General features: G+C 38.5%; 1 protein-coding gene and 1 pseudogene across 5 annotated transcripts in view; one reads left to right on the top strand and one right to left on the bottom strand.

Moving 5' to 3' along the window:
* The window catches only part of ALG9 (ALG9 alpha-1,2-mannosyltransferase), a 151902-nt gene that overhangs the window by 128458 nt on the left and 6848 nt on the right, over nucleotides 1-16596 (top strand). For 2 of the 5 annotated variants that reach the window (XM_071212326.1, XM_058289118.2), the window contains one exon: nucleotides 7675-7751. The exons of the other annotated variants lie outside the window; for them this stretch is intronic. In XM_071212326.1, coding sequence (XP_071068427.1) covers nucleotides 7675-7751 — 77 coding nt within the window. The remainder of the gene's footprint in view (nucleotides 1-7674; nucleotides 7752-16596) is intronic. 5 annotated transcript variants of the gene reach the window in all.
* LOC139437711 (serine/threonine/tyrosine-interacting protein pseudogene) lies at nucleotides 5947-6590 on the bottom strand (annotated as a pseudogene).

The raw sequence follows: 16596 nt of genomic DNA, 5'->3' as shown, positions 1-16596 counted from the left end.
TAGCATGTGTTAGAAGTTTGGCTGGTACATACAGACTGAGATCCTTTGGGATGAGGTAAAGAAATCTGATGCTTTTGTACTTCTGACTAGAGATTTGAAATCTCTTGATAGAAGAGCAGAAGGTGTTGGTTGCCTTCCCACCTGCCTTGTGGTGAGCTGTGGGTGATTGGAGTTGATTAATTCAGTCACACAAGTAATCTGGTTGAGTGTCACTCCACCAGGCCTCTGAATAGTCCACATTCTTCTCAGCCAGAGGGAGCAGGTGACATCACTGGGAGACTCTGAAATGCAAGTGCCTTTCCCAGAGAGGCTACCCAGTATTTCTCCTGAGCATCCTGCTTCCCTAGTAAGCTAGAGTTTTAGTAGAAATAAAGTATAACTGACTCAATTTGGTGAACATTTATTGAGCATTTTTTACATCTAGGACTTGAGGTTGCATGCAGACATGGCTCCAGCCCTTGGGGAGTTTATAGTATACCTGTGGAGGTAGACCTCTGTTCAGATGACTACCATACATGATAGAATGTGATTAGTGTTATAACAGAAGTTCGGAAGAAGTGCTGCTGGAGTCAAAGGAGGGAGAGATGAAGTCTAAATGAGTGTGACCAAGGAAGATTCCAGGAAGAGATGACATTGGAAGATTTGCATTGGTGACAGTGTGGTGGTGATCTGGAAGGGGGGAAGGAGGCCTAGCAACAAGCTGGGAGGCTGCTCTGACTAGATCAGAGGTAATGAGGAATGTGCTCAACTACAAAGGAGGGAGAGGCTCAGGGGACACACTGCTTCAGAGGTCAGGGCAAGTTTTAGATCCAGGAAGCCCATGACTTTCCCCAATTGCCTGTTCAGGCTTTTTTTTCCCTTTCCTATATCACAAAGTATAGTACTTCTGGATTGGTTTTTCTCACTGGACTGATCCCTGAGCAGAAGCTTTCAGAGTTGAGCAGAACTTGCTACAGAGACCAGTTAGTAAACTTAATTCATTGTATGTGTTTTTCCTATTTGTTGGTCCCTGCTACTTCTTCATTTCCTGTCTCCTATTGGGCATACCTCTAGCATTGGGCCGCGTGTAGGTGGAAGGAAAGAGAAAATTCTTGGGCCATGCTTTCAGAGGTTTTTCATTTCCCATAAATTGTACTCAGATTTCCATAACAATATGCTGAGAAAGAAAGCAAGCAGTTGGGTTAAGAACTGGGGAGATGAGTTCACTTGAAGGTCTGCAAAGTATAGTGAAAAGAGCACAAAGTCAGAGGATCTGTGAATTGAATCCTGACCACTTGCTTGTTGTTCCCCTCTTAAGTCGCGAATTTCCACATAGGTAAAACAGGGATAATAATTATTTTATCTACTTTAGGGGGTTCTTGTGAAGTTTAAATGAGAGTGGGTATATGAAAGTGCTTTTAAATTTTAATGTATTTTGTAAATATCAGGCCTTTAAATTAATTGGCAGCCTGCTTAGAGTGCCAAAATTATGCTGATTTTCTTTACATTTTCCTTCCTCAGCATTTCCTAGTATACATTGATCTAACTTGCAAAAGTAGCAAGCAGGCTTCTACAGCCCACTTTGCCACTACAGTTTATATCTGTCACTACTTTAACATTTCATGTAACTGACTTTGGGCCACTTAAGATAGGCTGTGTCTCAGAACTGTCACTCTGGGGTGATGTGTAAAATGCTCTTGGGTGCATGACCCTGAAATGCCTCAGAGCTACTTCCCTGGGGTTGTTACACTTCCTCTGCCTTCTTGAACAATGGTTTTTGTACTTTAGTGATTTATATAAATATAACAAGGAAAATTTTGCGGAGTCTATCTTTTTAAAAATTAAAATATATTAAAAAAAAAACAAAGTTGGAGGATTCTTACTTTCAGAATTTAAAGGATATTATCTAGCTACAGTGGTAAAAACAGCATGGTACTGTCATAAAGATAGATTTGACCAATGGAATCAAATCAAGAATTCAGAAATAGACCCTCACATCTATGGTCAAGTGATTTTTTGATAAGGCTGTCAAGCCCAATGAGCTGGGTCAGAATAGCCTATTCAGTAAATGCTGCTGTGGATACTGGATATCCATATCTAGAAGAAAGAAAGAGGATCCTCATCTCACACATTATACAAAAATTAATTCAAAATTGATCAAGGCCCTAAATATAAAAACTAGAACCAGGAAATGTAAGGAAACAATGCCCTAAATATAAAAACTAGAACTAGGAAATGTAAGGAAACATCTTCAAGATCTTATGGTTGACACCACATCCGGGAGCCAAGAGTGCCTAAAAGTGAAAGCACGAGAATTGCATCCGGCATCCATGTGGAATCTAAGCCCCCTTTGGATATAGATGTGGAGTGGACACAACCATTCTAAGGTCCACAGGATGGAGGAATAGAATATGGATTAGAGTGGATTTACTGATATTCTATTCATGAACTATTGTGATTAGTAATCGAAGAAAATGTGGCATTGGTGTGGAGAAAGTGGCTATGGTGGCTGGTGGGGGTAGGGAGTGGGAGGAAGAGATATGATGTGGGGGCATTTTCGGGGGTTAGAGTTGTCCTGGGTGGTGCTGCAGGGACAGTTACCGGACATTGTATGTCCTCCCATGGCCCACTGGGTGGACTGTGGGAGAGTGTGGGCTATGGTGTGGACCATTGACCATGAGGTGCAGTGGTGCTCAGAGATGTATTCACCAAGTGCAAAGAATGTCTCATGATGATTGAGGAGGTTGTTGTTATGGGGGGAGGAGTGGGGTGAGGGGGGTGGGGGGTATATGGGGACCTCATATTTTTTTAATGTAACATTAAAAAAATAAAGACAAAAAAAAAATATCTTATGGTTGATGGTAGTTTCTTGGATCTAGTACCCAAAGCACAAGCAACAAAATAGATAACATGACTGTATGTTCCTCAAAAGACTTTGTCAAGAAAGTAAAAAGGCAGCTGAGTAATGGGAAAAAAAATTCAGGATCCATACATCTGATAAGGGATTAATCTCCATGTTATATAAGGAGATCACACAAGAAACCCTATTTAAAAATGGGCAAACTAATTGAACAGACATTTTTCTGAATTGGAATTGCAAATGGCGTAAAGACACATGAAAAGATGTTCAGCATCACTAGCTATTAGGGAAATGCAGGTCAAAACTACAATGAGATATCATCTCACATTATACAGAATGGCCATTTTTAAAAAAACAGAAAACTTCAAGTGCTGGAGAGGATGTGGAGAAATAGGAACACTCCTTCACTGTTGGTAGGAGTGTAAAATGGTGCAACCTCTGTGGAAAATTATCTGGCGATTCCTCAGGAAACTAAATATAGAACTGCCATATGATCCAGCAATAATGCTACTAGGAATATATTCATAATAACTGAAAGCAAGGGTGTGAACAGATATTTGCACACTGATGTTCATAGTGACATTCTTCACAATTGCTGGAAGAAGGAAACAAGCTTAGTGCCTGTCAACCGATGAATGGATAAACAAGATGTATATTCATACATTGGAATATTATTCAGCTGTAAGAAGAAATCAATTGGTGAAGCACGTGACAACATAGAAGAACCTTAAGGATATAATGTTGAGTGAAATAAGTGAGACACAAAAGGACAAATAATGTATGATCTCACTGATATGTACTAAATACAATAACTAGACTTATGGAGTTGGACTATGAATTGTAGGTTGTTGGGAGATGGAATGTGGGATGAAAAGGGAGAAGATGCTGGATGTATGTAGAATGTTTAATAAGGTCAAATATAAAAATGTGGTAATGGTTGGGCTTGATGGTAATCTAGTATAATGAATGTAACACTTGATTTATGGAATTTTGGCTAGAACAAGTCGTATAGGAAGATTAATGTTGGTTGGAGGATAGCTAGAAGATAATATTGGGAATGTATAATAATGACTTTGTCAGTAGATGAGGATTTTGGTTAATAATATAAGTACAGGAATAGGAATGTTCTACTACAGGCGTTAAAATGTGGTGATACGGGGGGAAAATATAATGAATGTAATTTATGGACTATAGTTAACAACAACATTGTAATGTTTTTGTAGCAAAAGCAAAGTCGGTACTATATTAATTCCGAAGGTAAAAAGAATATAGGGTTTAGTTTTGTGAGCTATGAATACAAATCAGCATTTTTTCTCATTAATAAGGAGACCTTGACCATGTCATTTAATCTGTATTTGTCTGTGTCTCTTTCTGAACACTAGAGGAACAATTGAGTTAGCAGTTGGAATTAGATGAGATAAAAGTGCCTGAAAAAGAGCTTTCTAGGAGTAATGTTTCCATACCTTGTTGAGTTGCCTTTTTCTGTTCTTTTATTTTTGTAAATTTGAAATAAATTTATTAATAAAAGTAATAGTGTAAGATCATAGGAGAGATACCAAATTTAATGCTAGAACTTCAAAGAAAAGAAAAATCTGGGGAGATTAGAGCAAACTGAGAAGGCTTCCTGAAGGAAGTGGTACTTGAGCTGAGACTTAAAGGAAAAGCAGGATTTGTACTAGTGGTAAAAAGGGAAGAATCACTTATTTAATTCAAGCAGAAGAAATCCTGAGCACAAGTATAAAGATTAAAAAAAAATGTTGAATGAGAGGTCTAAGGGTGAATTAGAAAAAAGTAATAATTTAACTCTTTAACTGGTTTGAATTTGCTTTTTTGGTAATCATATAATGTATCATTCAAATCAGGACTTTTCAAAGTAAAATGGGCCCTATCTTGGGACCACGAAATATGTGGTCATCCTGCTTTAATGTGAACCAGAATAAAGGGGCTTGTCCCAGAAAGCAGGATGGGAGAGTGAAGCATATAACATGGTTCCTTTTCCCTGTAGTCCGTGTTTACTATGTGAATTTGCTCAGAGTTTATTTATTTGACTTAATTTATTGACATTCCTTGTTGTTTGGAATGACTGTAGCCTAAATAGGGCCTCAGCTACATGAAAGGGAAGCAGTCTGGATGGTTTGAAGACAGTTCAGCACATAAAAACAACAACAGCAACAACAACAACAACAACAACAAAAACTCTGAGTGTATATCAATGGAGATTCAACTCCAAGGAGAACCTACAGATTATTAGGACAGTATTGTGATTGGTGCAAATTTAGGAATTATGAATATCTTTGAATTTATGAAAGGCTTATTTTCTGTTAGAAGATTAGCAAAGGTTTTACTGTTGTAGTAATTGAGAAGTAATCACTAAATGGTGCTAAATGTTATTAGTTCATTGGTGAGAATAGCTGCCAAGATGTCCATCCACTTCTTTTCCTAATACAGGCTTCTTTTCTTTACCAGAAAGGACTAGAGGCTACAGATCCCATTAGTCTGAAAGCAGATCTTGGCATCTGATCTTTTTATTTTTTATATTTTTAAATTTTTTAAATTTTTATTTTTTGCAGATTCCTGCATTTTAAAAATGTTTCTGTAAGAGGTTTCATCATAAAACTAAATTGTAAAATTAATTTTAAAATGCAATATATATAACGCAAAATGAATTTTTAGCAAATTTCAGTAAATTCTTGTTAAAAATTACCCGAATTTTATAAACAAATCCCCCTTACTTGCATTTTGTTTAAAGTAATGACTTTTTATCATACAAATAAATTTCAAGTATGAAAAGTACATTATTGAATACTTCTTTGCAAGTCCAAGATTCTTGGTTTATAATATAAATGTAAAGTGTAAAAGAAACAAAGAGTAAAACCACCAGTGCCATCTATTGCAGAAGTCTAACATCTTCTTAAAATGTTGCTCAACAAGTTGAGAGAAACGTGTCTAGAAGCAACATGTAATTGAAAAGAAACTACTTGTGTTTTTACCATTTTATATTATTGTCTCTATATTTTCTCCTAACCAATAGAAATTCCTGTCTTCTATAATGTTGGACTTTAAGCCAACCATTCTGTACAGTCACCACTAGCATATTTCCAAGATCATCATCTTCTGCCTGTGGTACCAGGATGGACAGATACTGATCTTTCCATCTGTAGTGGTGACATCATTTGTATTGTTAATTTTGCTCGGTAGATGCTTTCATATTCCTGAAGTTGATGGACAATTCCAGCATTAGGATTAATACAAAATCTTCTTTCTTGAACATAAACAAAAGCATCTCTGTACTTCATTCCAAATGTTTCCATAATGTCTGAAATAACAAAGGCAGCACTCCTGGAGATCCCCTGCATTTCCATGGACAAAAACTTTTCCTCCCTTTTGGAAGCACCCATCAATAAATTCTTTAGTCATGGGGGAAAAACTAGATTATCTACAATATCCAAGACGAAGTATCTAAATAATTGCTGAAAGTTTGGTTTAATGAAGTTTGTGTCAACATTTTGTCTTATGCATATGATATGGGTTATTCCATGTTTCTGTCATATAGGTAGCTTGCTCCTCATTGCAGATGAATATGGGCCTAAAACAACCCAGGTAAAATTTCCTACATCTCTCCTTGCATAGGATAGGTCCATTCCTAGGCATTTTCTTTGCACTGTGGGAGGGTGGGGAACTCCAGCTTCACATGCTCCGTGTGGAAGAGGAGGGTTGGGCGACTTGCAACTGGCCACCATGCTGCTGCCATCTCTCTCTTCCAGTGTCTCCCATCTGGTCTTTTTAATCTTTTTCTAGTCTCCCCTTGCACATAGCTGAAATCACAGCCACAAGTTCCTCTCCCTGGGTTTACCATGCTCATGTCTGGCTAATTTTATAAAAGTTTATCACACTTCCTGGATATGAGGTCTAAACTAGTTGATAATATCAATTTTTAAACCAGACACATTTGACACTCTATGGCTGCCTGATTTTACATACTTTCTAAAATAAGAGGTTTTTTTCTTTCTATGAAGCATGATATAATTGCTACTGTTACAAAGTTGCCCAACAAATGGGCAGTTGTAATGCTTATGCTGAGATTCCCTGGAGAGGAGTGAAGGAAGAATGTTGCAATAAATTACCAGGTTAACGGTGGGTTTCTTTGCAAGTATGGTGAGATTGTGTGGTTTCGGGAGTCTGGTGAGAAATGCCTCTTCAGGATGTTAGAGATGGCCTCCTGAGCAACAGGGCTCTGTTTGTAGCTTTTGAAAAATACTGTGATGCCATCACTGCTTCATGCAGCCACATTCCTCCCACTCTTTTCTCCTTTGTTATTGGTCCCTTTTGCTTGGACAGCTTTGCTTTCACCTTTGGTTTTAAGATTGTGAGATTTTATTTTTCCCTCTTTGGTATATATGAGGTTCATGTTACATTTTGTTTAGGTTTGCTTGATTAGGGTCTTGAGACAATTTGGTGGATCTTAAATAGGGCAAAAGCCCTGCAAATTGATAATTATGGGTGAAGAGTAGATGCAAATAAGGAATTAGAAGTTAATATCATCAACTGGTTTGTAGAAGAGAAACCTTTCTAGTCAGTGGACCTCTAAGGCAGCAAGGTAGAGAATATGCTGACAGCACATATAGCTTATGTTCTTTCAGTGCCTACCTAGCCCAGAGTTCTCAGTGGCCACTGAGTGTTAGCTGCTGAGGATATTTTTACTAAGTCCATAGCTTTCCTTTCAGCCCCCAAGAAGAAGTGAACAGCAGCTCTGGAGGCATAAAAAGTCCATGGCTCCTGTATCCATTTTGTTCCCATGTGGTAGTCGGGTTGGTGACAGTCATTTTCTCCCCCAGACCCTGGCTCCAGCACCAGCACAACTGTCTACTTTTGGAAGATAGTAGGAAGACCACTGGAGTAATTGCTATAAAGGGTGAGTTAGTTGTAAGCTCTTAGTCCAGTTATCTATTGCTTGTGAAAAAAAAATCACCCCAATCTTAGTGGTATAAAACAACAAAATTATTGTCTCTCACAGTGCTAGGGGGTTGCCCGTTCTCAGCGAGGGAGTTCTATTCAGGGTCTCTTCTGCATTGACCATTGGATGGTGGCTGGGACTGAGGACATCTCAAGGCTTTCTCACTCATATGTCTGGCATTTCACATGGACTGTTGGCTGGGATCTCAGTTGGGGCCATCAGCCAGGACACCTTCTGCAGCTTCTCCAGGTGGTCTGATCTTCCTTACAGCATGATGGCTGGCTTCCATGTATAAGTTTCTCAAGAGATGTGTGGCTTTTTATGACTTAGCCTTGGAAGTCATGCAGTATCTCTTCCACCTCATTCTTTTTGTTGGAACCAAGTTATTTGACTAGACTATATTCAAGGAGAGAGAAATTAGACTTCACCTCTTGATGGGAGGAATGTCAAAGAACTAATGGACACGTTTCAAAACTAGTACATCTCTTGATGCCATTCTTTTGGCATCAAATTGGATACTTTTTCAAATGTTTATTTTTAAAGGAGATTTCTTACAAAAGAGACATATGGCACATAGAATAGTCTAGTGGGCTTGTTCCACCTGCAGTTTCTAACTACCCAAGTAGAAAGGGAGACTGTACCCCAAGGCAGGATTTGCTTGCAGGCCAACAATTTGACATGCTTCAGATGATGTCAAGTCTTTTGGGTAGAATTAGTTCCCCTCCTAACCAATAATTGAAGTGCCCTTGCCTTTTCCCTTATGTGTCAATCATGGTGATACCTCCATCTCCCTCACCTAAGCCAAGAATACTGAGAAAACAGTAAAGAAGAAAAGATTGACAGTTCTGTAATTTTGTAGTTCTTTTTAAAAAAAAAAAAAAAAAAAAAGATTTATTGATTTATTTATTTCTCTCCCCTTCCCCCCTAGCCCCTGCCCCGGTTGTCTGTTCTCTGTGTCTATTTGCTGCGTCTTCTTCTTTGTCTGCTTCTGTTGTTGTCAGTGGCATGGGAATCTGTGTTTCTTTTTGTTGTTGTTGTTGTGTCATCTTGTTGTGTCAGCTCTTCATGTGTGCGGCACCATTCCTGGGCAGGCTGCACTTTCGCGCTGGGCGGCTCTCCTTACGGAGCGCCCTCCTTGCGCGTGGGGCTCCCCTATGCAGGGGACATCCCTGCGTGGCAGGGCACTCCTTGTGCGCGTCAGCACTGCACATCTGCGCATGGGCCAGCTCTACACAGGTCAAGGAGGCCCGGGGTTTGAACCGCGGACCTCCCATGTGGTAGACGGACGCCCTAACCACTGGCCTGCAGTTCTTTATTAACTTACTATTCTCTTGTACTTTCTATTGCTTACTTTCTCAGATTTGGCTTTTCCTTTTCTATTTCTTCCAAGATACTTTCCTGAGACCCTTCATCTGGTAGAGCCCCAGGCCAGATTTGACTTCAGAACACATTTTGTCTAATCATTGAGGCCTGCTGCCATTTTTTAAAGAAGATTTGTTTATTTATTCTGCCCCCCCCCCTTGTTGTTTGTACTTGCTGTCTGCTCTCTGTTTCCATTTGCTGTGTGCTCTCTGTGTCTGCCTGTCTTCTTTTCTCATCTTCTCTTTAGGAGACACTGGGGACTGATCCTGGGACCTTCCATGTGGGAGAAAGGCACTCAATTGCTTGAGCCACCTCAGCTCCCTTGTTTGTTATGTCTCTCATTGTCTTTCTTCTTTGTCCCTTTTGTTGCGCCAGCTCGCAGTGCAGGCCAGCTCGCTGTGCAGGCCAGCTCGCCTTTACTAGGAGGCCCTGGTAGATGAACCAGGGACCTTCCATATGGTAAATGGGAGCCCCATCACTTGAGCCACATCTGCTTCCTCTGCTGCCATTTTAGGATGAATGATCCTTTTTGTTTTTCTGAGCTCAGAGAGTCTGCATTTTATTGTTGTAAAATTAGTTCTCTAATAAGAGACCATTTACAGGTCATCTGTGCAATAAGGTTGTGCTATAGAGCCTTGCAGGGTTGGGGTATGTTTGTAGTGTTTCAAACTGCCACTGCTTTTAGCTAGCTTAGACCAGGCAGTTGGCACCATCAGAGGTCTTTGTTCTAGAATCTTTGAGATTTGGGATCACATCTCATGTTCATTCCCTACGACTCCTAGCATATGATAGGGTTTTAGAAAATAATTATTGATTATTTGGTATGTTTCATGTCCTTAAAAGTAGATTTATACTAGAATAAAAAGAAGTAAAATAAGAATTTCTTCAGGAGCTTCTGATTTGGTAAAATGAAAGATTGTTGTTGAGCTATTTTAAATTATACTCATTGTTTATTTCATCTTCATAAAGCTTGTCAAAATCATCTGCCAGAATCATCTCCAGTGCCACTTAATATTTGTCACATAGAAATAACCTAGATGAGGAACTAAATAGCAGGGCCAAACACCCTCTTGAATACTGTTTGGTGTTTTTCCCATAGAAATGGAGCATGTAGTAGCATTGGGTATCTAAATAGCTATCAGATTGAAAAAAAGACTGGTGAAGGGCATTTCTCCAGCACCTGGGTAGGATCAAAGACTCTAATACAGCCAGTTGCCTCTCAATTCCCTCATTCCGTATATTGGCAAAAAATGACTGGTTAAGGGGTTATAATATATTAGATTGGCCAGGGCCACAAATCAGAGAAATGATCTACTCTACATCATTCTTGCAGTACCATGATTATAATTGGTGTCTCAGCAAGCTTCCAAATCATTACACTTTATGGGTCTTTGATGGTTGCTACCAAATAGTCAAAACTGGATGCTTAAAGGTCGAGGATATGTAGTGCATGACTGCTGAAAATTGAGTATCATACTGGTCACGTGGATAATGATGATTCATCAGATTCTTTGTAAACTGAAACCTGGAGAATTTACTTGCCCTTTTGCATTAATATTTTCTTGGCTAGTATGGATGCCTTCTGCATCTCACTGGTGCTCTAACATTCCATGGGCTACTGCAGTTCCCACATTCCACTGCAAACTCCTACTTTGCTCTGCCCTACCTAATGGTTTTAGGGATGATTATTTGGTTAGAGAAGAGAAATAGGCATTCCACATTGTTTTTGATATTTCCTTTTCCTTGTGAAAGAGGAATATTGCCAGAACGGAGGGAGGTATTAGATGTTCTGATTTAATCGTTATGGCATAAGTCTTATTCATTCACAAATATTTATTGAGCACTTTTGTGGCACAAAGGTCTGTCCCGAAGGGGTTACCATTCTAGTGGAATATAACATGCCCATTTCTCTTTTGTGGGACAGGGTTATGTCACCTCTGCATTAGTTACTGTTCATTAGAGTAATGTCCTTTAACCCATTTCTTGTTAAAATCTGTTAGAGAATAGTAAGGTTTTTGCTCCATACCAGCTTTTGAACAGTTCCTAAGATGCTTGATATGGGAATGTAAGTTGACTGTGACCTACCTCTTGAGGGAATTCTAAGGTCCACTTTCCTAGAACTGATGCACTGTACTAGGGTTGTGCAAAATCTCCCACTGAAATGTGAATTGAGAGAGAGAGAGGGAAACGAGAAAGGAAGAGAAGAGAAACCGAGGTTTAAAAAGCTCCAGCTGGAAAGAAAATTGTCAGTGGGCTTAGATTAAAGGTTCATAGAGGATATTAATGTTTGGATGGATGGATGGATAGATGGATAGATGGTTAAAAATTAAAGATAAAACTAAGTACTAAGATGTTCTCTTTTAAAATAAAAAATTGACCCTGCAGATCCATTTGTGCCTGCTGAACTGGCAACATCAGTTACATTGACGTCAGCCAGAGCAGATTTAAATCTCCTCAGCAGAATGTTTCCCAGTCCTGATAAATAGGGTTGGTAATTGAATTAGAAAACATTCTGAGCTGTCAGCTAATTATGCTGTTCAGGCAGTTGCTTTGTCCAGGTCTATTTTACCCTGGAATTGCTTGAGTGACTTCTCTCTGGGAGGGAAAGTATCTCAGTTTCCATGATAGAGGCGCATATTTTATGCCTCCCTAAATTATGCTGCCTGTGTTCTCCCAGGGATACTTTGGCACTTCACTTTGTTACAGACATTGTTGTGTGATTTTTGATCGTCATTAGTTTTGTTCTGATTTGTGATTCAGTCAGATCTTTGTTTCTATGTGTATGGGTGTGTATGCATGCATTTTATTCCAATGCTCAGCTGTTCTTTTCCTTCACAAAGATTTTATTCCAATGCTCAGCTGTTCTTTTCCTTCACAAAGGCAAATAACTTATTTGATTTCCTTTTTTCCAGCAATAGTACAGTATAACAAAAGATTTATTTATTTATTTCTCTCCCCCCTCCACCCCCCGGTCGTCTGTTCTCTGTGTCCATCCGCTGCGTCGTCTTTGTCCGCTTCTGTTGTTGTCAGCAGCATGGGAATCTGTGTTTCTTTTTGTTGTGTCATCTTGTTGTATCAGTTCCCCGTGTGTGTGGTGCCATTCCTGGGCAGGCTGCACTTTCTTTTGCGCTGGACTGCTCTCCTTACAGGGTGTACTCCTTGCGCGTGGGGCTCCCCTACATGGGGGACACCCCTGCTTGGCATGGCACTCCTTGCATGCATCAGCACTGCACATGGGCCAGCTCTACACGGGTTAAGGAGGCCCAGGGTTTGAACCACGGACCTTCCATGTGGTAGACGGACGCCCTCACCACTGGGCCAAGTCTGCCACCTTAAAGTTCTTAATGTTAAGAAATTCATCGAGAACAGCAGCTACAATGTTAGAAATGAAGAATTAAAAAACAATTTATTCTTTTGGTTTAAAAAAAAAAAGTCACAGAAACTTCCCCCAGCTTAGGGGTAAGAATGGACCTAGGTATATATTGGCTGTTTCCTTACTTCATCTTCTAAAAGAAATTAGTGGCTTCTTATGTTAAAGATAGATAATGCTGTTAAAGATTATAAGCAGAATCTGCAGGAGAAAAGGTTCATCTTCTAATAAGATTTTACCAGTGCCAAGCTTTTATGATAAGTAAGTTCTTCTTAGCTTCTCCTTATATTTAATCCTTAACCTTATACATAGTTAGCTTTGTGTTCAGGTTTGAACCCAAGAAATGCCTTCTTGCTCCCTGAATACATTATTTAGAATTGGATGCTGAATTTCTTATGACTGTACACTGAGGGAGTATTGCAAAATCAAGATTTCTTCCTCCTGAATTTTTAAACAAAAAATTAATACCAGCTTTGTTTTGTCTTTGGGGGAGAGGGCTCACTTGCTACATGTGATTCAGACCTAAGTTTGGTAAATAAAACAGATGTGGTCTCTGCAGTCTGTGTATAGGGATGGGAGTGGGAACATATAATAACCAAGTTAACCAACAAATAAATAATTACAAATTATGAAGAGTGTAATGAAGAATCACACAAGGTACACTGATAAGAGAATAAGTGAAAGAAAGAAGTGGAAACTCAGGGTTTCCTAGAGTGGTTAAAGACCTCTCTAAGGAGGTAACTGTTAAGCTGAGACATGAAAAATGAGATAGACTTAGTCATGAGAAAGACAGGGTGGAAGAGTGTTCCAGGCAGAGGAAACAGCAAAGATCTTAGGCTAGAAAAGAGTTTGTATTTTTTTAATTGGCATATTGATTTTTAAAATTTAATTGTTTTTTATGTATCAGTGTTGCAAATTACTCAGTTAACACAAGATAATAACTACGGTAACAATAAATCCACTTTAGTCAGTGCTTACACTCTCCTCCCTTATTTTTGTTCATTCCTCAGTCTTTCGGAATATGGAACATTGTCCACTCTGCTTCAGGCTGAGAAGGGATGTAGATATTATGGGGCAAAGAAATTGAATTGATTTGCTTTGCAGTTGAAGATAATTCCTTGCTTTCAAGATGGGACTGGCCCATCATCATTGTGTTAGTTGTCCAGGGCAGGCCTGAAGGACTGGAGAGGGGAGTCGACCACATAACTGCTGGGTCTTAGGGCTCAATCAGTATAGGAACAATCCAGAGGCATGAAGTCTCTGAGAAATAATGTAACAAGTAAATTGAAAATTATAGGTTCAAATAAAAGAAGTGGAAGAATCATGATTAGGAGATTTATAAATGAGTATTACTATGTTATATTGGGAAATAGCTTTTCATATATTCCTAGATAGAGCCCACTGAGGGAATGCTGATTTTGTGTAGCTGTTTGGCTTGCCTATAGTATCCGGATATCCCTAGGGCCTTCAGGAACACTTTTGTTTGAGGCTTGTGGCAGTTTGTGAAATTTGGCTGAGTCCTTCAATAAGCATAATCTGCAGAATAATTTCCCGACTCTCTTTGTAATCTATTTGCCATAAAAACTCTGTTTTATTTATTACTTTCCCCTTTTGATTAAGGTCTTTCTCTGAATGCATCACTGATTAATAATCCCTTGATGCCAGGGAGGCTCATCTGTGGGAGTCATGTCACACATCATAGGTGGGGAGGTAGTGAGTTTATTTGCAATTTGGCTTAGAGAGAGGCCACACTTTAGCAACAGGTAGGTTTTCAGGAGGTGACTCTTAGGTGTTAATTATAATTAGGCTAGTTTTCATTATTAGAGAAATAAGCTTCATAGGTGCAAGCTTTAAGATCGAGGGCTTAGTTTATTAACCTGTTTTCTTTTACTAGGCAAGGCTTACATATTCCAGAGCTTTTGCCTATCTTGAGAAAGTAGCAGGACTTCTTCCCTGGGTGGAGAAGTTTAATTTTTTTTTTTTTTTTAACTACTGCTAGTACAGTAGCTTTTAACAAGGAAAGGCCTTATCTATCCAGAAAACATACCTATGGCAACAAGGACTCATTTATATCCCATGGAAGTATGTAACTATGTAAAAGTTCAAGATGTCCAAAAGGCCCTGTCCATTGAGACACTTAAACCTTGTCCCCACCTTTACCTTCTTATCAGGGTTATGTTAACTGGCAGAACATAATTTATATACTTAACTTGCTTTTCATGTAAAGTTTTTTTTTTCTTGAAGATGAAGCTTCTTCGACCTGTGTCTGGCGGCATGCACTTTCAGAGAGGCCTCAGAGTAAAACACTGTAACTGACAAGGATATTTGTTTGTTTCTGTGACATGTAACATTTTTCTAACAATAAAAAATATAATTCCCATATATCCCTTCCCCACCATTGTTGACACTTAACATTGGTGTGGAAAAGCTTTTATTTTTGAGGAACCAGAAGAAGGCTAGTGTGGTGAGTAGGCAGGGAGGGAAATGGCACAAGGTGAGGCAGGGCAAAGAAGCAAAGGACAGATCCCCTAGGCCCTTACAGACCATGATAAAGACCTTGAATTTTATTCTAGTCATTCTCCAGCTCCTGCTGAGTAGATAGGGCATTTAACGTGTGGTACCTTGGATTTGGTTATGGTTGGGCAAGTTGGCTTTTCTTGCTTAATTTGTATGGGAATGTTGGATGGATAAAATGAAATCATGTATATAATGTTTTTTTCAGACTTACCCAACCCTCAGTGCTTGTCCTCTCTTCTGAATGTGTGTGTAATCACTTTGAACTTCTATTTTAGCTATTTAGTATTTAGTATATACTAAGCTATGGTTATGTATCATTAATATTCTCTTTCCCCCAACTAGATTATTAGTTCTTTGCAAACAGATGTTTATGTCTTCAGGGCCAACACACAAAGCCTTGCACATAGTAGGCACTTAGGTTTCTTTGTTTTTAAGGATTTGCAGTTCCCTTTATTTAAAACTTTGCCAGATGGTTTTTCAAGATTATTGCAAACAAAATATTTCTCATACTACTTGAAATTTCTCTTACAGCAAGGGGGGGAAAAGTAGGTTGGTTGTTAAAAAAGAAAAAATTAAACAAGATTGTGTAAAGTACAAAATAAAATCTCCTGCTAGATTCATCTGTGCCTTTTACACTTTTGCTGGCAATATCTGTTTCTTAACTTTCTCACCATTGTTTAATATTATCAAACTTTAAAATTTTTGCACACCTAATTGTTGAAAAATCATATCTAGTTTTAATTTCTATTTCCCTGATTAGTAGCCTAGTTGAACATTATTTCATATGTTTATTGTCCATTTGCATTTCTCTTTAAATTGCCTATTCATATATTTTGTCAAATTTTTTTTTCTATTTGTCATTTTATTGATTGCAGGGACATTTTATATATTCTGGATATTCATTTCTGTTATATGTGTTGCATATATTTTCTCTGAATCTTTTTTATGTTTTAGCTTTTTTCCAGCTTGCCTTTTGCATTCAACAGTAAATTACAATGGCCCTTCCATTTCAGCCTGTCAGTATTTTTGATGATGGGCTGTCCCATGTGTTTCCAAAGATGGTTTCTGAAATGATCTTTTACAGCTCCCTGCCTTGGTTTCTTAATATTTTTTAACTATTATATACCAGAAAAAATAGTCATTACAATTTATCATCTTAGTCCAAAATGAAGCCTTTATGGGTTTTTGTTTTGTTTTACAAATAATTTACAGAAGAATAAAAGGATAGTGAAAAGCAACTTAATTTTAAATTTTAATAATAATTTAAACATAGTCTGAAATTTTTATTCTACATTCTCCTAATTCTGAAAGTATATATGTACCTGAAATAGACAGTGTTTATAAATGCAACTAAGTGCTCATCAGCTGTCATGCACGAACCTGGAACATATATGTTTTGTAAATACTGATTCCAGATTTCACATCTATCTATCATAGGTTCCAGCTTATCATTACTTTTGGATCTTCTTGCATTTGTATACTCAAAATGCAATATTTGAAGGATTTTTTTGAAACCTTTGATGTCTTACAGTTTTGTGGAGAAGAAGGCAGTCA

Source organism: Dasypus novemcinctus, chromosome 27, assembly GCF_030445035.2.
Source record: "Dasypus novemcinctus isolate mDasNov1 chromosome 27, mDasNov1.1.hap2, whole genome shotgun sequence".
Classification (NCBI taxonomy): Eukaryota; Metazoa; Chordata; class Mammalia; order Cingulata; family Dasypodidae; genus Dasypus; species Dasypus novemcinctus.
This window is presented reverse-complemented; position numbering and strand designations above follow the sequence as displayed.